The following is a 22434-nucleotide window of genomic DNA, read 5'->3' as shown; positions in this document are numbered from 1 at the left end:
TGGTCACTTCAGGGTAGAGGCAAAATGCAGATAAATAGGAAGAAAAAGGCTTTGGGGTGGGCGTATGAATCTCACTCCCTTTCTGCCCTATTGTTGGCTTACATCTTGTTCTTTAAGTCACTTTTCCACTGAACTCAGCTTTAGAGTTAAAAACAAATCAATAACAAAAGACTAAAAAAATACAGCTTAAAGTGTTTTGAGCTCGACTGTGTGCTCGATTATTCGAATGTGGCCAAGATCCTCGCTGCAGTCAAGTGGCTTCTGTCAGGAAGGTATCCAGGTAAGAGGATTAAAATAAAGAAATATCATCGTTCTTTCATTGTTGTTGTATCATGCTTAATTTTATGAGCATAATGTTTCTAGCCGTTTGGAACTCTCCACTTGAGTTTTTATAAAATTGCACTGCCATAAAGAATCAACATAATCTTTTTTTTTACCATTAATAAGTTTTTGTTTAATTCTTATAAACACAAAGTTGTACATGCTATCTCTACTCATACAATATTTTGATATTTGTCATCTTATTTTTATTTTTATTTTCAAAGTGAAAACACAATAAGCAAGCAAGAAAACTATTTTATAACTGATCAAAATCAACATAACCCTTTAACAAGAAAAATGAGAGTTCTCTGGAAAAGATGCCCCTCCCCTAAGTTTGGAGAATAAGGGAAATATCTTGCTGAAGCGAGCGTGAACTTAGAACGGAAGGAGCACCACCTCTGTCCCAGTATTGTGGTGACTTAACTAGATGAGCTTGAATAGGTGTCTTCTAAGTCTTAATTTTGCCATCTGTGAACTGGGGACAGAATTTTCCCCTTTTCTCCTTTGTTCGGATGGGTTTGCAATAAAAGCAATAAACTAATGCAAAAGGAATAAATTATTCCTTGAGCTGCAGTGGTCTTGACATTTGCAATTCCTTGCTGACTCCAGATTCTGTGATTATAAATAAATGCTTTCACTGTTTGCAACCACTATGTTTAAACACACTGGTAAAAATCTAAAGACCTCTTTCTTATCACAGCAAGCCAGGCTATAATAGTTGCCTTACATAGACTGCTAAGCACCTTTTTTCCCTCTTTGTATTCAAAGCTAAGCATATACTTCTTAAGGTCTCTAATCTTCCCCACCCTTCCCATTGCCCAAGGGTTAAGCAAATTTAAAAATCTTTTTAATGGTGCTGTGGGATGAACAAGGTTGAGTAGCCTTCCACCTTCACTGGGTGAGCCAGAGAAACGAAAAACTCAGTGAACCCTTTTTTTAATCAAAGAACTGTTAGAACTTTGAGAATAAAATAGTCCCCTCTCTTCTCATGAGTAGGATGAAGCCAGTATTGTGAAATGGCAGGTTCCTAATGAAAGCATAACTGAGTACTGAAGAGTATGGTATAAAACATTAGTACCTTTTTTTTTTTTCAAATGGGGGACTTATACACTATATACGTTTATTTTTATTTTCAGATTATAGTTGACCCTTGAACAACTCGGAGGTTAGCCCACCTGTAATTTGTCATCGGCCCTCCACATCCTCGGATTCAACCAACCTCAGGCCATGTAGTACCGTGGGATTTGCTATTGAAATATCTGTATATAAGTGGACCTGAGCAGTTCAAACGTGTGTTGTCCAAGGGTCAACTGTAATTTTCCTATCAAAAGCTCTACTTCCCAACCAAATTTCCTGTCTCAGTTTGGAAAGCATTATCAAATAAACACAAAACTGAATATAAATTGAGAATCTATAGATCGCACTGACCCATGGCTTTAGCTAAGGTTTCATTAAGAAAATTAGCTGAAAAACTGTCCCTGAGAGCTCACTCAGGACCTCCAGTCCCTGACAGTGTCCCCGTCACCAGAGGGTCCACAGGCTGGTCTCCCGTGTGTGCCTGAGCCCCGCCCTGCTGTGGGTTTGGCAGAGTCTGCTGGACCTGATGCTTCTTCCTTGGGCACCAGCGTGTCTCTTGGGTTTCCAGTGGGGGCCGCTCGCCCCTCAGGCATTGCTGCTTCTTCACTTGGTGCATCCGGCCAAGTACACCAGGTTCCTCCAGGAGCCAGCCCTCTCCTCCTTTTCTCTGACACCCTGTTACAGCAGTCCTCAGACAATGTTATTTGTGCCTTGGTATTTTGCAGTGATCTAGCAAAGTAGCTTTTTGGGTTTTTACTTACCAGCTTCCTGTGCTCTGTGTGTTGGACCTGAAGCCCATCAAAGAGGGGGAGGGAGGGCAGAGAGACCCAGGCTAAGAACGCATCTCCTTTCATCCTTGAGGTTCTCTCTCCTCTGACTGCTAAGTCTTGATCCTGAGACTGGATCTCTCTTTTCTTGATATGAATGATCTCCCAGGAGACTTAGTAGCCCCTCATCTCCCCCCTAGAACTTTCTTTCAGGTTTCCCCACTAGTTCACTCAAGCCTGAAACTCCTGCCAAGGGCACATCGCAAACACAAGCTAAGATCCCTACTTAGTGAGGATTTACTCTTGTTTGGGTGAAAACCACCCAAACCCACCCCAGAGATTGAACTCAGGTTTAGAAGATTGTGGGTTGAGGATGGGAACAAGAGGAAGTCAGTGGTGAGGGTGGGGGTGGCCAAAAAGCTTTTGAGAAGGTGCCAGGTTGCTTTACGTCTTCACGAGGGTCTGCATTCTCTCTGTAGAACGACATCTTCGAGTGGTCCAGGGACCACCGAGTCCACCACAAGTACTCGGAGACAGACGCCGACCCCCACAACGCCCGCCGGGGCTTCTTCTTCTCCCACGTCGGGTGGCTGTTCGTCCGCAAGCATCGGGATGTCATCGAGAAGGGGAGGAGGCTTGACGTCACTGACCTGCTGGCTGATCCCGTGGTCCGGTTCCAGAGAAAGTAAGTGAACTGACGCCACCGATCGTCCCTCTGGGACAGGACCCGGAGACAGAGAGCACAATGGGTGCAACAGTATCCCCAGGCAGGTCCCCTCATAGCGCTTACCCTGAGGACTGGGTCTTCTTGTTAGGATTTCTCTGTTTATTCATTCCCTTTGTCTCTTTGTTTTGAATTTAAACTTGATTTGGAAATGGATTTCCTTTAAGCCCACTTGTCGTTTCGTTTGGATCAATCTGCATGACTGATCTCATGGAATGCTGCCGTGGACTTGCCCACTGGTGTTTCCCTGGGGTGGCGAGAAGGGCAGAGAGCACTTGCTTTATTTTTGTGATACACTTGACTCCGAAGGGACTGGACTCTCTGTAGGTACCCTGATGTGTTCTCCTGAAATTCTCTTGTAGTAAAGTCTCCCCTCAACCTCCCCAGTCCTGGAAATGTGAACACCAGTAGGCTTCTGTGTAGAGAAAATGTGACCATGTAACAAAGAGCCTCAAAGTGCTTGTGTGCACTCATGAGCGTATTCAGGCTGTCAGCATTTGTAGGGTGAATCTATTTCAACCAGCACATGGTGAAAGATGGCTTGTAATTGTGCTGGCAACTAGAGTGACCAGAGTTCGCATTTTAACTAGGAAGCTGGCATGGACTGTATCCATGTTGGTCTGGATCTGCAAACTTGGCCACAATGAGAGCACTTGTAAATGGGTTGTTACCACAGAGCAATTTATGTGCAAAGAGAGACAATTTTTGGATTGCACTCTGGTTACAGCCTTGAGGTAATACGGTGAACAAGTGGTTACCGGATACCCTCTCCACTGACAGGCAGAGTCATTTAAGGATTTATCGAACAGAATCTCCTGAAAATGGAAATGGAGGCTGTGCCTCTGACAGAAAAGACCCTTGCGTGAGAGGAAGTATGGCTTAGAAATGGGCTTATTTTCCCCTCAGCCTCTCCTTTGACATTGGAGTGGGTATAACACATGGTGAGAGAATGGCGGATGGTGGAGACAGACCCCCAGGCCCCCCCTCTGCTTCCTCCATGTACCAGCAAAAGAATTGACCACTGTAGGGCTCAGTTTCAGCCGTAAAATGGGAGTAACGGTAGTACCCATCTCTTATAGCTTTTATGAGAGCATGATGAAAAAAAAACGTGTGGGAAATGCCTGGCATGTAGTAAGAGCTTAGATCAGGGATGACTATTATTAGAGAGACAGCTGCTGCTCCAGAGGATTCCATGTCTTTCCGCCCTCTGCTTTCTGCTGGCTTCACCATCGGGCCTTCTCTGTGCTCCTCTATATGGCTCTTTCAGGGGACGCAACCAGTATCAATAGCCAAAAGTTTTATAGCAGGAAATAAAAGACATTTTCAGTTAACAACTAAAGGATGTGTTGATTTGCTTTTTTTCCACCATGAGAGTGACACATTAAGGGTCATTAAGGAGAATCTGCAAACTTCAGCAAAGTAGGAAGAAAAGCATCACAGCCCTAACACAGGAACACAGCTACTGTTCGGGTTCTGTAGTATCTCCGTCATATTTTGTGCGTATATTTGATATATTTTACATGACAGCAGTCATACTGTTTATGTAATTTCATGTCTCGCCTTTTAACTTCAGATTATCTAGCAGGTATCATTATCAAGGGCTGCGTGAGTTCACTGTTTGGGTGTCATAGTTTATTTAACCATCGCTCTGCGACTGGGTATGTGTGTCATTTCCAGTTTTGTGATATAAATGATGCTGCTCAACAATTAGTAATGCTTCGGGACAATCAGACCTTAGAGTAATTTGACGAGCTCAGATGAGAAGGCAGAGGATCTTCTATTTTATTCATGAGAACTGAGCTCCATGTGACAGTCCGGGTTTCTCTGATCATAAAAATAGAAGATTTTTTTCTCATCTTCTCCCTTGAAAAGATGTGGTAGTCTGATTCATCATTAGGAGTATACTGCTGGTACATATGCCCAAAGCCTCTTTCTAAATGCAGGCTGAAGGACAAAGACTGTTTCAGCATGCTCCCTGAATAGTGATCTGTGAACGGCTTTCATCACCAGTCCAGTGACCAAAGGAGGTTGTAGCTATCAGAAACCACCCACTTGTGTCATCATTTCATATATATCTTTGAGCTCTTGCTAGAAATGAGGATACAACCTCAAAGATTGTTCTCCCTCAGATATCATACAATATCACTTACATGTGGAATGTGAAAAAAATGATACAAATGAACTCATTTACAAAACAGGAACAGACTCACAGACATAGAAAACAAACTATGGTTACCCAAGGGGAAAGGGAAATAGGGGAGGGATAAACTGGGAGTTTGGGATCAACAGAAACACACTACTATGTATAAAATAGATAAACAACAAGAACCTACTGTGTAGCACACAGAACTATATTCAATTTCTTGGAGTAACTTTAATGGAAAAGAATCTGAAAATATATATATATATATATGTATGTGTATATATATATATATACATATATGTATAACTGAATCACTTTGCTGTACACCTGAAACCTTGTAAATCAAATATATTTCAATTAAAAGATTAGTCTCTGTCCCCCTAGAATTTTCAGACTAGCAAGGAACCCACAAATTAATTTACAGACAATTACACTCTAGTGAGAGGAGTGCTATTATAGGAGAGAGAGGGGTCTCCTAGCCCACCTTGCAGGCTGGAAGGAACTAGCTTCTAAGCCAATGAGATGAGAAGGAGTTGGATGAAGGTGGGGGCAAGGATATTTGTTATGTCTGTCACTTTAGAGAACTATATAGAGCCACTGGACTTGGAGGGACCTTACAAATCGTTTAACCCATGCCTTCCATTTTTTTTCCCATAAGAAAACCAATAAATTTTGTAAATAGAAAGTTGGGGATAGAAGTATTGTTGTGGGGGAGGGTATGGCTCAGTGGTAGAGTGTGTACCTAGCTTGCGTGGGGTCCTGGGTTTAATTCCGAGTACCTCCATTAAAATTTTTAAAAAAACTAATTATGCCCCCATCTGAAAAAATTTTTTAAATTAAAGGTTAAAAAAATACTGTCAGTCTGTTTGGGCTGCTATGACCAAAAAAAAAAATGCTATAGACTGGCTATCTTACACAACAAACATTTATTTCTCAGTTTTGGAGGCTGGGAAGCCCAAGATCAAGGTACCAGCAGATTCGGTGTCTGGTGAGAGCTCTCTACCTGATTCATCGATGGCTGTGTTCTTGCTGTGTCCTCACACAGCAGAAGGGGCAAGAGAGCTCTCTGGGGTCACGTTCATAAGGACCCTAATCCCACTCACGAGGGCTCCACGCTCATGACCTCATCACCTCCCAAAGGCCATCACTGCATGAGGATTAAGTTTCAACATGTGAATTTTGGGGAGGTGGGACACAAACGTTCAGTCTCTAGCAGGGACCTACATCTTGGATTATTGGCTCAGTGTTCTTTGGGTTGTATCTTGTTCTTTGAAAGGGGCTGCAACGGTTCTCTGAAGTGTGAGTGGCCACTCATGTCCTTAGGTCACTATTCAGCCTGGACAGCGTGGAGACCCAAAATCCAAAATGAGACTTTGAATCACTGAATGAAAGGAAGAGAGCTTCCATGATACGCAAAGATAGTGCAGCCTGTGGGCATTTTCACGTTCAAGAAGCCAGCTTTACCAGTGGCACCAGTCAGGCCACGTGGAGCAGACAGATTCCTTAAGGAATAAGTCCTTGCACTTAGGGGTGGGAGCTGGAGCGGTGGGTCCCCTTGTCAGCAGCCTTGCACCTGGTCTCAGTCCTTGCTGCCCTAGGCTGACTGGGGGGCTTCCTGAGAAACAAAAAGCTGCCCAGCTCGTTGTCCATTTCAGCGTCACACCTTAGAGAATCCCCCTCCTGGGCAGGGTTCCCTCTGCTGTCCTCTGTGGTCCTCTGAAGGCAACAGTCCCTGTTCCAGTTTCAGGGGCCGGGGTTTGCCACTGATTCCACTCACTCCCGGGGAGCAAAGTTGCAAACAGACTCAGCTGGGAGAGTTGCCCCAAATAGGCAAATGTGTAAATGGCAGAGACCCAGGATTTACACCAGCACTGATGCTGCAGTTGATTGAGCAACTGTGCTTGGCCATCCTAATGACAGCTTATCAAAGAAAAGCTTGCCAGAGAGCTTTCCATTACACAGTCTAATAAAAGAGCAAAGATAGTGGCATTGAGGGTAACAGGAAAGCAACACATTTCAAGCTATAGTTCCAGACTTTTCTCTAAAAGGTTGTTTTACCAAGGCTGTTACAAAAAGTAGTTAACTGGACAACTTCAGATTTTGCTCTCCTGTCAAGTCGTGAGCAATGAAAAGGCAGACATTTGGAGGTGAGGGAGAGAGAAGCGAGCTAGTGGTGTCTCATTTAGACCGTGGCTATTTGGGCCCCTGCTCTGGGTCCTGTGCCTTCAGGTCCGTGCTTCTCCCCACTGGGTGAGGAGATCACAGGGCGAAGGAGCATGCCACCTGCAACCTTCTGCTTCTAGACCATGCCTTAGGGTGGAATTCCCTGCCCAAACGGCTCTGAGCTCACTTTCAGAACCTTCACCAGCCTCTCCCAGGCTCTGACCTCCTAGTGGGAAGTGTGTGTGCGCCCTAGTCCAGAAGAGTGGCCAGTGGACAGTGTTAGCTTAGGGAAGAGCTTGGATGTCCACGAAGAGCGGACAGAGCTGGGGTGGGATGAGGAGGGATTGGGCCACAGGCTGGGGGCCTCCACCTCTGCTCTTGGCAGGGACCCTACAAATGTTAGGGGTGAGCCTAGAAGGGCCTACGGAGAAGGCTGACAGTGGGTCTATCAGCTGGGAATTGTATTTGGCTTAAACAAGATAGAAGTTTATTTCTCTCACATATAAATAACTGAAGGTCTAGGTTATGGTAGTAGCACAGGACCAAGTAAAGAACTGAATTTTCTTTGCTTTCTGCTCCCCCATCCTTAGCATGTGACTTTCATTCTTTCATTTTGAGGTCCAAGGTAGCCACGAGAGCTCCACCCAGAAGGAAGGTGGGGGTGGGGTGGGGGTAACACTGCTCAGTCAAGTCAGTTTCCTGTAAGGAGCTTCTCCAGAACACACACAGCCTATCCACTTACTTCTCATTAACTGTATTTGTGCTCAAGGGAAATTGGGAAATGCAGTCTCTTGGTTGGTGCATTGCACCCCTGAATAAAATCCTGGTTTTCTTTCTTTGGAAGAAAGCGTGAAGTGATATGCGGTAAGCAATTAGCAGCCTCTGCCATAGTTACTTAATCGTTCTGCCTCAAGCAAATGATTGGCCATCACAAATGAGTAGCCTGTCTGTCTCCATTCAGTCAGCAGAAACTGGAATCTCAAATCATTTTTCTGAGATGGCAGAATGACGAGAGAATTCAGAGGCTGTTGCTCCTATTCCCATGGAATCCCATCTTAGAAATTCCTCTAGAAGTAACATGCAGATGCTGTCAGGTGCATTTTATGCTGGCCTAGTCCAGACACAGGAAAAAAAGTTTCTTGATTCATCACCTAGATGATGGGATAAGCTAAGAGAAAATGGATGGAAAGATTCAGAAGAGGGGAGCACTTGTTTCAGTGCCCTGGAAAGAGGTGAAAATATGCAAATCTTGCCATTCCAAGAGAAAAGGCACTTGAATGGCTAGAACCTTTTTGAGGTCTGTTTCACCTCAATTTGTCTCCTGATCTGTTATCATTAGTCTTTTTTTTTTCTTTTTCAAGGACAAGCACCACATCTCTGTCACCTTTTTATGACTTTGTGTCAGTCCTGCCTGTCTAAACCCTAAGTGTATTTCTCGGTTGGTGACTGTCACATAGCCAGGGCAGAGCAGCCAGACAAGCCTACAACTGACTCATCTTCACTTCTCTACCCCTACAGCTTCATCTTTCACTCGGGGGATCCCCTAGTGGGGTGGGATGAGTCATCTGGGGATTTACAACCAACTTGACTCCCTCTCCATTGACTAAATCCATTGCTCTTTGATCCTGGTTTCATGTTGGATCTTGGGGAGTTTCTCTCTACTCTGAGTTCATTTTCCCTGGGCCCTACTCTACTGATTGCTAACAATTCTTGTCTAGATTAATGACTGAATAGCTGGGCACATTCAAGGCCTTGGTTGGGTAAGTTGTCTTTTGTGGAAAACGCTATAGACATAATCCCCAAAGGACAGACCCTGGATGATAAGACAGTCAAAATATCTAAACCTCCGGGTAACATGTGGGGACAGGTGTGGAGGCAGGGCCCTTCAAGCACAACTAGCCCCTGCCACTCCCTTGCTTATCAATCACCCTTGGCTTGACCGCTGCTTGTTTCTCTTCATGTCCTTGATGGTCCTAAAACAGTGGAACCAAACTATCTCCAGGGTGAGCATGAGTCAGCCATGCTCTACGCAGAGCCCAGCTCTTTGGCATCCTCTCTGCCCACTCACACCGTGATAATAGAAACCATGAGGCACACGGCGTTTCTCAGGGGATCCAGCTTCTTTTCTTTGCTGTGTGTATCCCTTTTCATTCAACAGCTGTGTTCTGAGTGCCCACTCTATACCACGCACTGTTCTAGGTGCTGGGGATGAAACAGTGAACAATAGAACCAGGTTCTGAAGAGTACCTGCTCTTTCTTTCTAGAGCCTCTGACTGGGTTTGGGGATGTGAGAGAGAAGCCCCGCCAGGCATCTGACTGGACCTCTCTCCCCATGGATGCCTTTGCTGCTCGAAGCTGTTTTTGGTTCACTCCCTCTTGTTGATTTACCTCTTTCTGTCTCTGCTGTCTTTGTCTCTTCACCTGCTAGCAGGCTTTGTTCCTCCCCATGCCCTGCTCCGCACAGGGACATTTTTCCTCCCGTCACACGGTGTTCTCCATGCCTTGATGGTCTTCTCCCCATCTTCTTGAGTTTTTAATTCACTTATTTATTTTTTATTGAAGTATAGTTACTATACAATATTGTATATATTACAGGCGCATGATATAGTGATCCACAGTGTTTAAAAGTTATATCCCATTTATAGCTATTGTAAAATATTGGCTATATTCCTCATATTGTACAGTATATCCTTGTGGTTTATTTTATACATAATAGTTTGTACCCCTTAATCCCCTACCCCTGCTTGCCCCCGTCCCCACTGGTAACCACTGGTTTGTTCTCTATATCTACAAGTCTGTTTCTTTTTTTGTTTATATTCACTAGTTTGTTGTATTTTTTAGATTCCACATATATGATTCCATATATCATACAGTATTTCTCTGTCTGACTTAATTTCACATAGCATAATGCCCTCTAAGCCTACCCATGTTGCTGCAAATAGCAAAGTTTCATTCTTTTTCATGGCTGAGTAGTATTCCAGTGGGATGTTTTTTTGTGTGTGTGTGTGTGTATCTACCACATCTGTTTTATCCATTCATCTATTGATGGACACTTAGGCTGCTTCCATATCACAAAAACCACTTAGCTTTTTGCTCAGGCAGACTCTTTTCTTTTCCTTGACAGAAAGATGACAGTTCTTTGTCCTCTTGTATTCTCTCCTCCATTTTCTTGCTCTGATTTATTCTTTTCATATGTTCCTTGTGTATGTAAACATTCTGTCCCCTTGAATCTTCTCTTCTATTTTTGAGGAACATCTTACCTTTGGTTAACAGCTTGAGCCCTGGAATCTTCTCTCACACACTGCCCTCACTTTATATGGTAACTTCTCCTGGCTCTATAAAAGTTCTGACAAAGAAATAAATTTTTCTTTGAATAATTTTCTCTGCGTCCAGCTGTAGTTGGCAGGAATTAAAATTCTGAATTTCTGAGGTCCAAGGACTTGATACAAATCAACGAAAGAGCTGGGAGCTGTGTTTATTTAGATCCCTTTTGTTAAAAGTCAGTAGAAGAGGCAAACTATCCCTTAGCTACACATAGTAAACTTTTGGCCTGTATAAAGAGACTTTGCTGTGGCCAAGCAGCTGAACAATACTGTGGGATACAGGACAGAGATGATTCAATATTGAGGAGGCAGCATCAACACCAAAATTTCCCTATTTTAGTGACTAAAAATTTGGACAGGGGAGAAACCAGTGTGGCACATAATTCAAGAACTCATTTTGACTTTTAAAAAATTTCCAAGTCAAAATGCCATTTGTTTGCCTCTCTCAGAGGTACTTTTCCTAGTAGGACTTTGGGAGAACTTGTGTGTGTGTGAAAATACATCAGCTGCACTAGTATCATTTTTCTTTCCCCACATTGATCATCCATTTCTATATGTGAAATTCCCCTGGCAACGTGAGGAGACAGCTTCTCAAATGTCTGCCATCTGAATGCTTCAGTCACAAGCATGTTAGACATATTAATCAATAGATGTCCATGGATTCTGAAACTGCTGTTAGGAAAATGTTAGCTTCATTGTGATGGTAATAAAGGCATCTTCACGCATCTTCACGTCAGTAGCCAAGAATAGCTGTCATTTACTAACTACCCACTATGTACTTACATTATATCTTTATATACATTATCTCTGATCTTTTCAGTAATGCTGTCATGTAGACTGGTACCTGGATTCTGAAATAGAATTCTAAAGATTCTGGTTCCCCACGGTCTTGATTAACCAAATCAAAAGAGAATAGTGTATGTTTGCACTAAATTATTCTTTGTCTAGTAAAATACTACTTTACTACCAAAGCTTAGAAGGAATCTTAGCTAATTTTAGTGTAAAATTTAAATAATTACATAGATGTCAAAGCAAGGTTAGATTGACATTTGAAGGGTTAGATTGACAAAATGAAAGACATTTTGGTGCAAAGAGATATCATTCTCACTAATATTTAGATGTTATCAATTTCGGGTTCTCTTTCCTTTCTTTTTTATTCATAATTTTTTTTAATCAAAGTATATTCAATTTACAATGTTGTATCAATCTCTGGTGTACAGCGTATTGTCCCAGTCATGCATATATATATATATATAACTGAATCACTATGCTGTATACCAGAAATTAACACAATATTATAAATTGACTATACTTCAATAATAAAGTAATATAAGAAGTTCATTGCAGAAAATTCAGAAAATGCAAATAAGCTTTACAAAGAACAAAATAATTGGCAGCCCTTCCACTTTGAAAAAAATTAGTTAAAATTTTGATAAATAACCTCCTAAAGTTTTTTTTAATGAATCATACTATGCTTTCTTTCTGCAAAAATATATTCATACTCTATATACTATTTTAAAGTGATTAAAATTTTTATAACATTTAATATTCACCTTCATTATTTCATTTCCAGCCTCGTGTGTGTGTGTGTACGTATCCTAATTTCCACTTGATGTCATCCTTCTGCCTAAAGTTCTTCCTTTACCATTTCTTGGAGCACGGTTCTATTGCCAGTAAATTATCAGGTTTTGTTTGTCTGAAGGTCTTTATTTTACCTTCATCTTTGAAAGGGATTTTTACTGGACATAAAATTCTGGATTGGCAGGGTTTTTTCCTTTCAGTATGATAAGATGTCAGTCTCTTGTCTAATGCCTTGCATGTTATTGGAGAATCTGCTAGGATTCTTAGCATTATTCCTCTGCATGTAATGTTTCTTTTTCTTGCTGCCTTCAAGAGTTTTATTTTTATTTTTGGTTTTAAGCAATTTGACTCTGATGTGTCTAGGTTTGGGTTTTTGTGGGGGCATGGGGCAGGGAAGGTGTCATCCTGTTTGGGATTCTTTGGGCTTCTTGGAACTGTGACTTAGTTGTCTTTCATTAATTTTCAAAATTCTTGATCATTATCTCTTTATATTATTTTTGACCTTATTTTCTCTCTCTTCACAGACATTAAACTGTTTGATATTGTTTTTCAGCTCGTGGAGGTGCTGTTCAGTTTAATTCATTCCTTTTTATCTTTATATTTCACTTTGAATAATTTCTATTGCTGTGTCTTCAAGTTTACAAATTCTTTCCTCAGCTATGTCTGGCTACCAGTAAGCCCATCAAAGAAATCAATTTCTGATACTGTTTCTTATGTAAAACATTTGCATTTGACTCTTTTATACCTTCTATCTCTTTGCTGAAATTTCTCATCTGTTCATGCATATTGTCCACCTTTTCCACTATATTCCTTTAACCTGTTAATTATAGTTATTTTAAGGTACCTATTGATTGCAGCATCTGGGTCATCTTTGAATTTAGTTCTGTTAATTACTTTATCTCTTGATACTTTTGTTTTCCTTGTGCTTCTGTGTGATTCATAATCTTTAATTATATGCTAGACATCACGTCTAGAAGAACAGAGAGACTAAGGTAAATATCATCTACTCTTGAGAATAGGCACGTTAGTCTTCTTGCAGGCCATCAGTGTGAGGGGGGTGGCAGAGGGTGGAGGTTAAGTCAGTGAATCAGGAGTTGAGCTGAGGCTAGGTTTTGTTGTTGCTATGGTTACCTTTAGTGCACCACATTCTTCAGTGGATGGCTGCTGATACCGTGTGTGTAGAGTGGAGTCTGGGGTGCCAAAGGACTTTTCTAAGCATTTGTGCTTCCCCTCAGCTTTCAGCCATCTCTGCATACCTGCACCCAGAGTAGATCTCTCTTTGCACTCTTGCCCCTACCCCAAGGTTGGGGGATTGGCAGAGGCGTCTGTTGTTTGTTTCTCTGGGCATGGCTTGTTGTAGGGGAATGGGGTTTCTTTGTCGTCCTGTCCCTATATCAGTCTTAGGCAAGCCCTGTGTGCCTGAACCTTGGGGTTAAGGTTTTCTGAGCATTCTTGCCTCTCCCCACAGTAGGAGATGTGCTCTGGAGCAGTGCAGGGTCCTGGGCATAAGCCAGTGGTGCAGAAGGTTTTTGCTTCCACCCTTTCCTCAGTAGCAATGGCTCTGCGCTTCTGTCTCGGGCGAGAGATTTTCCTACTCCTCCCTCAGAGACAAGCAGGTTTTGCTTCTATTCTTCTCCCAGGAGCAATGGACTTTCCCCTGGTCCTAGGGGCCAGAGGGCTTTCTCCCCTCCCCCAGCAGTTTAAGACTTTTGGTGGTAAGAGAAGGCTCTGGGGAAGAAGGCGAGGCTGGCTTGTCTCCCAGCAGCAGCTGCATGTTTGTATCACCTCCTGCGTGTCTGTACAGTGGAGGAGGGCTTGCTCCAATATCTTACTTCGCCTCTAAATTCTTTTGCGAACTCCCAGTGGAGGTTTGTAGAAAAGATCTTGAGCGTGAGTGCAAACTCCCTTGAGTCTGAGGCTCTAAGCTATTCCACATGGACATACTAGCCCACACTTGGCCTTTAAGGGTGTGTTAAACTTTTAGCTGCTTACATGGTGGCCACTTCTTTGGCTTGTGCAAGAGTGAAGCAGCTCAGGGATGGACTTATCACTCTGGAATTCAATTCACTTGGTTGCCCTTTGGCCTCAACTCCCTGATGGGCTCAAGAAAGGTGATGATTTTGTAATTTACCCAGCTTTTTCTCATCATCATTCACATGGGAACAACATTCTCTTAGGACTTTCCGTATCCTAAGTAGAAGCAGAACTCTGCATCCTATTTTATAATCTGCAGCTTCCATTTAACAGAATACTGTGATGTCTTTCCAGTTTTAATGCCTGCTTAGTGTCTCATTGTGAAGATGTATCATAATTATTTCTGATAAACATTGAAGGATTTCCACTCCTTTAAAAAATTAGTTATAACAATGCTGTGATAAATAACTTAGTGCATAAATCTTTTTTGTGGGGGCAGGACAGTTAGATTTATTTGTTTATTTTTTTATTGGAGGTACTGGGGATTGAACCCAGGACCTCCTGCACGCTAGGCATGCACTCTACACTAAGCTATACCCTCCTCCAGTGCATAAGTCTTTGACCATAGCCATGATACTTTCCTTTGGCTAAAGTTTAAGTCAGAATTGCTGAGTCAAATAATATGTAAAACCCTCAGCTTTTGATACTCATTGTCATAATGAATTTGCAAATCTCTGAGACTAAACATGTGTTGATTTGTTCTTGGCCATTTTCCCTTTAAAAGAGACATACAGTGGTGTACACGAGAAATTAAGACAACATTGTAAACAAACTATACTCCAATTTTAAAAAGATATACAATTATTTTCCCCACAACTATAAATCTACCATTGGCCAAATAACAAAGATACTGTCTCTTCATTTCTATCCCCCCCTTTTTTTTTGTTGAAGAGAGAGATCTGACAAAATGAGGTGACAGAGCCTCCTTTTCTATCCAGCATCCTCCTGCCTCTCAGGGAGCAAGAAGGTAAATCAGTCACAAATGAATCTGATGTCTAGACAGGCAAATTAACACAGGGGGCATGTTATATATGTCTTGTTCTTACTCTTCTCAATGGTCTGAGCTGGGAGATATTACAGCACACGTAGTAATAGTCATTTTAGTGCTGCTTTGCTTCATTGCAAGACTCTCCTCTAGTGATTACTCCAGCCACTCTCCACATTTATCTGGCTAGTATTAAGCTAGGAGGAGAGTAACGAAGGACAAATTGTTTAAACAAGAGGCATCCGAAGCCACCAGTGCATATTTTTAAGTAAGAAATAGGCTAGTTAACTGGAAGCAGATCCATTACTTACTATCCAACCTGTAGTTCTTGCCATGAAATGATTTGCAGAGTCAGTGTCCTTGTGACAGCTATTTTGTGAACATTTTGAATGAGGCTGAACCCCTTTTTAAAACTGGAAAAGTGTGATGCATATATATTTGTGAAATCCAAGTACATTTTTCTCTCTTACTGATGCAAAATGCTGATGGTAATGGATTATGGAGACCCCTTGTCTGTTGACAGTTGAAGTAAAAATATTGTCTTAAGTAATGAATTTGTTGATAGCTGTTCCATTACCCAAATTGAATGTTTAGATCAGTCACATAGAGGCTGTCATGTCAGAGCTACCAGGGAGCTTTTCCTTTGACATATTTATTCTAATTCCTCAGACCCCATCTCTCTGTGTTATAGCCTATTGAATGTGTCATAGAATGATTAAGTTGGGGCATATGAGGTTTTGTTATTGACACCATTTACACAGTTGCACTGGAGAAATTAAACCCTTGCTGAATGAACCTGGATTGAATTCTCAGCCATTTTCTCTATCCTTTATTGGTACAAAGGACAGAGACTTGTCTAGAGACAAGGGAGGGCTTTCAACCACGAGGCCGCACTACAAGATGCTTTGTGAATTGCATCAAGGGTGCATCTTGAAAAGTGACCCTCAAGTACTGTGTGGCTTTGTTATGTACTCACGGAGCCACTCCAAACAGTGCTTCTTGATGCCCGACGCTCCTTCTATGTCCCTGGGGGTATTTTGAAGGTCAGAAGAGAGACACACAATAGTGGGACTTGATGAAATTACATAACATAATACTCGTAACAACATATATATTGTATGTATTGATGAGTCTATTCCTCTGTCACGACATCCTTCAGTAAATGTTTATAGTTTCGTAAATACAGATTTTGTGTGTTCCTTGTTCAGTTCATTCTTAGACATTCTGTAATTTTTGCTGTTATTGTTAACAGGAATCACTGAATTTTTATTTCAGGGACCCAGAGTGGTTGCCCAGACATCTTAACTTACCTTCCTAAATATCCCAGGTGAATGGCAGGAACTGTCAAGTTGCCCAGGCTTTTCGCAAAAGGATGCCCAAAGGCGAGCTGGCAGGAGGCAGAGGGCACCAGCTCAGAACCACCATCCAGATGGCTAGCTTCATCAGCCTTAGAAATTAAAAATTCACCCTCCTTCCCTCCTTGCTTTCCTTAAAGAAATGCTTTCATGCATTCAGAAAATTTAAAAAGGAAGGAAGGCAGGAAGGAGAGCACAGGCTAATTTTCTGTTCCTGGGAAGCATACCTGACTGCAAAGGGTGTTCTAGGCCAAATTCTTCGTCTAAAATACTGAAATCACAAAGATTGAAAAGGATGAATTCCCAGTGAAAGACCAAAGAAATCACAGTCAGCCCACCAGCTGAGGAAACCCGTGTCAAAAATCAGCTTTGAACTGTCTCCCTGTCCAAGTCACTTATTTCTCTGCACACTGCCTATTTTCATATAAAACAATAACAGATCTGTCACACAGATACAAAGAATCTTAGCACTGAGATAATGTGATTTGTCCAAACACGCTCATTGACTCAACTGAAGTGTGCTATCTCTTCTGACATATGGCTTTCTCTCATAAACCTACTCTTGTCTTTCATTTCAAAGGAAATAAAACAGTTACTCAGACATCCTAACTATCAAGAGATTTAGACAAACCCCATATATATTCTTTTTCAAGATAAATAAATAGGCTTTCAAATTCTGCCCAACTCAGAATCTGGATTTTTAGGATAATGAAAACTGTCATTAACAAACCATCAGAGAGCCAGTATTTGCTCTAAATGGACTGAGAAAGCAGCACCTCATATGTGACTGTAATAACTAATATTTCAAGGCAAGAATGAGATATTAAGTGTCTCAGAATCCCAGGTAGTAGTGAGGGAATTTCTGGATCCTGCAAGTCAAGTGTTTACAGAGAAAAAGGAATAGAAATTAGGAAAGACCTTCTAGTAGGGGTGCTCAGGCAGAGAGAGATGTTTAAAACTGTGATAGCTGTATTTATGTTTTTTATTGGTGTATAGTTGATTTACAGTGTTGTATTAGTTTCTGGTATATAGCATAGTGATTCGGTTATGTATATATATTCTTTTTCATATTTTTTCATTATAGGTTATTACAAGCTATTGAATATAATTCCCTGTGCTATACAGTAGGACCTGATTGTTTATTTTTCTGTATATAGTAGTTTGTATCTGCTAATCCCAAACTCCTAATTTATCCATCCCTCCTCTTTCCCTCCTGGTAACCATAAATTTGCTTTCTATGTCTATGTCTGTTTCTATTTTATAAATAAGTTTATTTGTGTCATTTTTTAAGATTCTATATATGAGCGATATCATGTGGTATTTGTCTTTGTCTGACTTACTTCACTTAGTCTGATCATCTCCAGATCCATCCATGTTGCTGCAAATGGCATTATTTCATTATTTTTTATGGCTGAGTAGTATTCCATTGTATAAATACACCACATCTTCTTTATCCAGTCATCTGGGGATGGACGTTTAGGTTGCTTCCATGTCTTGGCTTTGTAAATAGTGCTGCTGTGTGGGGTGCATGTGATAGCTGTATTTAATATGCAAACATAATTTTTTTCTCTGTGCCGTTTGTGTTTTTGCTTATCATTATCTGCATGACTACCAAGAAATGAGAAGGGGGAAAAGCTAAGATTTAAACCCTTCAAATTTTGTATTGAAAGGTTGGGTCCCAGTTGTCTTGGAAGAAGGAATAATTAACATGTGGCCTGAGGTCCTTCTCTTCCAGTTGTCATCAGCGCTTAACATGTCTCTCCTCCTCCATTATTCAGGATGACTATGAGCTGACACTGCCTGGCACATAGGTACAAAAAACATTTACTTTTAGATGATTCCCTCAAGTCCTCATTCTGAATCTTTTTGCTCTTAAGAAAATGAAGTCCTAGGCTCAATTGTCTTGTTTTGAGCCTACATCTAATCTTAAAATAACAATAGTAGCTTCCAGTTGTTATTTTTTCATTATCTCTGTAACATTTTCTACCATACTGATTTCAGTGTATTGAGTGCCTACCATGCCCCAGACTCATTCTCTGTGCATATAATTCATGTCTCTCATATTGTAACATGTTATGAGGTCTGAAGCTCTGAGAAATTGACTCAGGAATATTTTGTAAATGGCAGAGCAGGAATTCAGTCGAACTCTGTCCTAATCCAAAGCATATGCTCTTTCCACTAAACTATGCTGTAATAATATTCATGGAGAATATTATCTTTCTATTTCTTCTGCTTCATCCTGTTGCTACTCACTTTGCTTGGGTATTTTCTATTTATTGTGGTTCTGAGTTATTCAGAATAAGAAAGTCTGCTTACCTGTGAGCCAGAGTCGTCCCCTGCTTAAAATCTTTTCACGGCTTCCCCCAGGGGAAAGTGACAGCTGTCACCTCCGTGACCTGGCCTGCTTCCCTCGTCTTTGGTACTTCCCACCTTGCACCGCACTCTTGGGCCATTCCCCTCCCACTGCCAGCTGTTGCCTGACCCTGGGCCTCTGCTCCCGCTTTTTCTCTGGCCTGGAGCTTTGCTACTCAAAGTGTGGACCAGACCAGCAGCATCAGTATCCCCTGCGAGCTTGTTAGAAATGCAGGATTCCAGCCCCACCCCTGGATCCCAAGTGTTTGGGACGCGTAGTGATTGTTTGAGAAGCAGTGACCTAGAATGTTCTTGTTATGTTTTTCACCTCCACAACTCTCACATCTCTTCAAAACTTACCTCCGGGAGCTGAGGTCAGTAGTCCAAGGTCCCTCTGGGTGGGAGCCCCCAAGCATATGCGTTTTATATGTAGCATATACACTCTTGCCTTTTAGGGGGTCTATGAGGTCCTCCCCTTTCCAACCGCACATCTGTATGAGGCAGATTTTCTTCAGAGACGTCAACCAAAACAATACATTGCAACAGACGGACTGCAGAAGCAGATGTGTAAATCCAGCTGCTTCCGCTATGCCAGACATTAAAGAGATCCACAATTAAGTAAAATGAGGCCATTCTTCACACCAAAACTTGTTTTTTGTTTCGGAAAATAGAGTTATTTTTCATTAAAATATATCACTTATGTTAACATGGAATAGGCTTGTTATTGTTATCTTCATGAATTGTCTAGTATTTCTCTTATAACGTTAACAAATACATTTATATATTTTATATGTAGTATTTTATAATTTTAAAATAGAATATTTAAAGTAATTTAATATTCTTGACATATATTAACATTTAATATTTACTGGAATAAGAAGACATTTCTCAGTAAATTTTTTTTTAAGCTGGGGAGGTAATTAGGTTTATTTATTTCTTTTTAATGGAGATACTGGGGATCGAATCCAGGTCCTTGGGCATGCTAAGCATGCACTCTACCCCTGAGCTTCACCCTCCCTCCACATCGGTTAGTAAATGTTGATAGATATAACTCGTATAAACAAAAGCTCCTTGAGGTTCTCATTAATATTTTTTTAATGTAATAGGGTCCTGAGACCAAAGAGTTTGAGCTGCATTGTCCCAGGGCAGGCTGAGTGCCCCTCCTCAGCAAGTCTATAGAATCATGGGCTTATTGCCTTTTTTACGCTTATCATGTTATATTAAAATGATCCACTTGTATATCTCTCTCATCAGACCGTAAGGTCCTTGAGGACTGTGACTCTGTCCTATTCATCTCTCTATTTATTGAGACTAAAGAACCACCTGACGCCATATACTTTTGGGACTGAGGAGTGTGTTTAGAGCACACTGGACAATGTAAGTGGGAACCAGCTTCGGGGGTGATGCTTTGTATTGGATGTCTGACCCTCAGCTGCTGAAGGAAGTGATACACAGGCCCCACCACCAGCACTGGTGGCATTCCACTCCCAACCCCAAAGTGTGTGTCAGCAGCCTGGGACCCCACCTCCCAAGGGAGGGAGGGAAGCTCTGTGAGCTGCACATGGCCCCTTCGTGCACGGCCTCATCTCACCAACAGTAATTTTCTCCAGTGCTCGTGGTGCCTCTGACCCTCATAGGTACAGTGAGAGGACGACAGAAACACAGATGGTGCAACAAGAGACCCAAATGGCCGTGTCTGCTGGGAACTGACTTTGGCCAACACCAGTGTGAGAGGAGGAGAAGGGCAATGGGTCTTCCCTACAACAGAATCCCACATCAGACCAAACCATGGCAATAAGGGACCAAAACAGCCATGCAGCACTTCTGTAAGTTTGATGAAGCCCTGCCTTTTGCCTTTTGGACAAGCCCCTTGCACAGAAGGCATGATACAATAGTACCACCTTGTTTTCGGAATCCCGCAGCAGAATTCTGTCGGTGGCCAGGCACAGGATGGAGCAAAGCCTTAGGTGATGCCACTCTGAGGAATATATGCCGCTGGGAGGTACCCGTATAGTATTTCTAGCCAATCCACCTATTTCAACCACTTATTTTACCAGTGAAAACTTATTTCCTTTATCCTAATTACGAACTCTTTAGGGTTGATTGGAGATAAAAAAATAATTGAAGCCTGTGAGAGACCTCTGGTCTAAGAACTATTAAGAGTTTGTCAAATGCTAACTAAGGATGCCTGAAGTGTGCATTCCTGATGAGGGTACTTCAGATGTTAATGGACTGCCCCTAGGGTGAAGAACAAAACTAACACCACACACACACACACACACAAACACACACACACACACACACACACACACGCGCCTCACACTGTTTATGCTGTACTATCTTCAAGCAAATTACAGGCAGTATAGCAGTATCAGGAAGTTCAAATACACACAGGGTGGTGGAAACTAAATATGCTAGAGTCTCACCTTTCTGAAACTCAATTATCTCACCATTTCATTTAACTGGAGTAAAGCCGAGAACCTGTGAATCAACAAAGAGAACCATCATAGATGCTCAGTGCCAGATTCACCTTATTTCATGGCATCTGCTAACCTCCCAAGGGCACGTTCCCCCCTTTACCTCCAAAGAGAGATCTTTGAGTAAATGTCATACTCCGATAATTTTGCACTTTTAGTCTCAGCCCAGGGGACCCCCTTCAGCTGTCACCCAGAACCTGCATGTTCTTCATCTGCACACACATTGAACAAGTTCAGCTCTCTGGTTTTCAAACCCTTTGCAAATTAAGAGGGACAAGTTAGAAGGAGACAGAGAAGCTACTGCAAGTGGGAGCACTGACAAACAGAAGTGGCTGCTTTATCGGCATAGCTGAAGACAAAGGAGGAATCAGCAAGATTTAATAAGTAAATAGAAGAACTCAGTTCTTGTAATGACTGAGTCATATAATGACTCAGTGGAGACCAAGAACTCTTCATACCTCAGCAGACCCTGTGGGCAAAACACTGATGTTTCTTTTTTTTTAACTGAAGTATTATTGATTTACAATATTGTGTTAGTTTCTGATGTACAACAAAGTGATTCAGTTATATGTGTGTATATATATATATATATATATATATATAACTTTTTCGTATTATTTTCTATTATGGTTTATTGCAGGATGTTGAATATAGTTCCCTGTGCTACACAGTAGGACCTTGTTGTTTATTTATTCTGTATATGGTTGCTTGCAGCTGTTAATCCCAAACTCCTAGTTTATCTCTCCCTCAACCTCTTTCCCCTTTGGTAACCGTAAGTTTGTCTTCTATGTCTGTGAATCTGTTTCTGTGTCATGAATAAGTTCATTCGAAAACACTGGTGTTTCTAAAGCTCACCCTCATTGCACTGGATGCCTGTTAGGCTCCACTGAAGACTGTCTGGACCTCCCCTGTCCTGGGGCTTCTGGCCACTTCTTCTTGGCAGTTCTCTTCACTCCAGCTGGTGTTGGGCAGGTTCCCCCGACAGTGCCTGCACTGTATGTGCCTACTGCCTTTCCGTGTCTCTGTTAGTGCTACAGCCCATGACACTCTCAACACCCATGTTCACAATCCATAAGTTTGTGTGTGGTGGGGTGGGGTGCGGGCAATGCAGGGAGGAGCTGGTAGATGCACTATTCCCTCTCCTCCTCTCAGAGGGGATGTTCCGAGGCTCCATCATCCATGTGCCCTTTTG

At 41.9% G+C, this 22434-nt stretch overlaps 1 protein-coding gene across 1 annotated transcript in view; it reads left to right on the top strand.

Annotated features, from left to right (window-relative positions):
• The window catches only part of SCD5 (stearoyl-CoA desaturase 5), a 122046-nt gene that overhangs the window by 84232 nt on the left and 15380 nt on the right, over positions 1–22434 (top strand). Inside the window, exon 3 of the mRNA XM_072942381.1 lies at positions 2645–2850. Coding sequence (XP_072798482.1) covers positions 2645–2850 — 206 coding nt within the window. The remainder of the gene's footprint in view (positions 1–2644; positions 2851–22434) is intronic.

This window comes from Vicugna pacos, chromosome 2 (genome assembly GCF_048564905.1).
Source record: "Vicugna pacos chromosome 2, VicPac4, whole genome shotgun sequence".
Taxonomy (NCBI): domain Eukaryota; kingdom Metazoa; phylum Chordata; class Mammalia; order Artiodactyla; family Camelidae; genus Vicugna; species Vicugna pacos.
The sequence above is the reverse complement of the archived record's forward strand: the minus strand, read 5'-3'. Positions and strand labels throughout refer to the sequence as shown.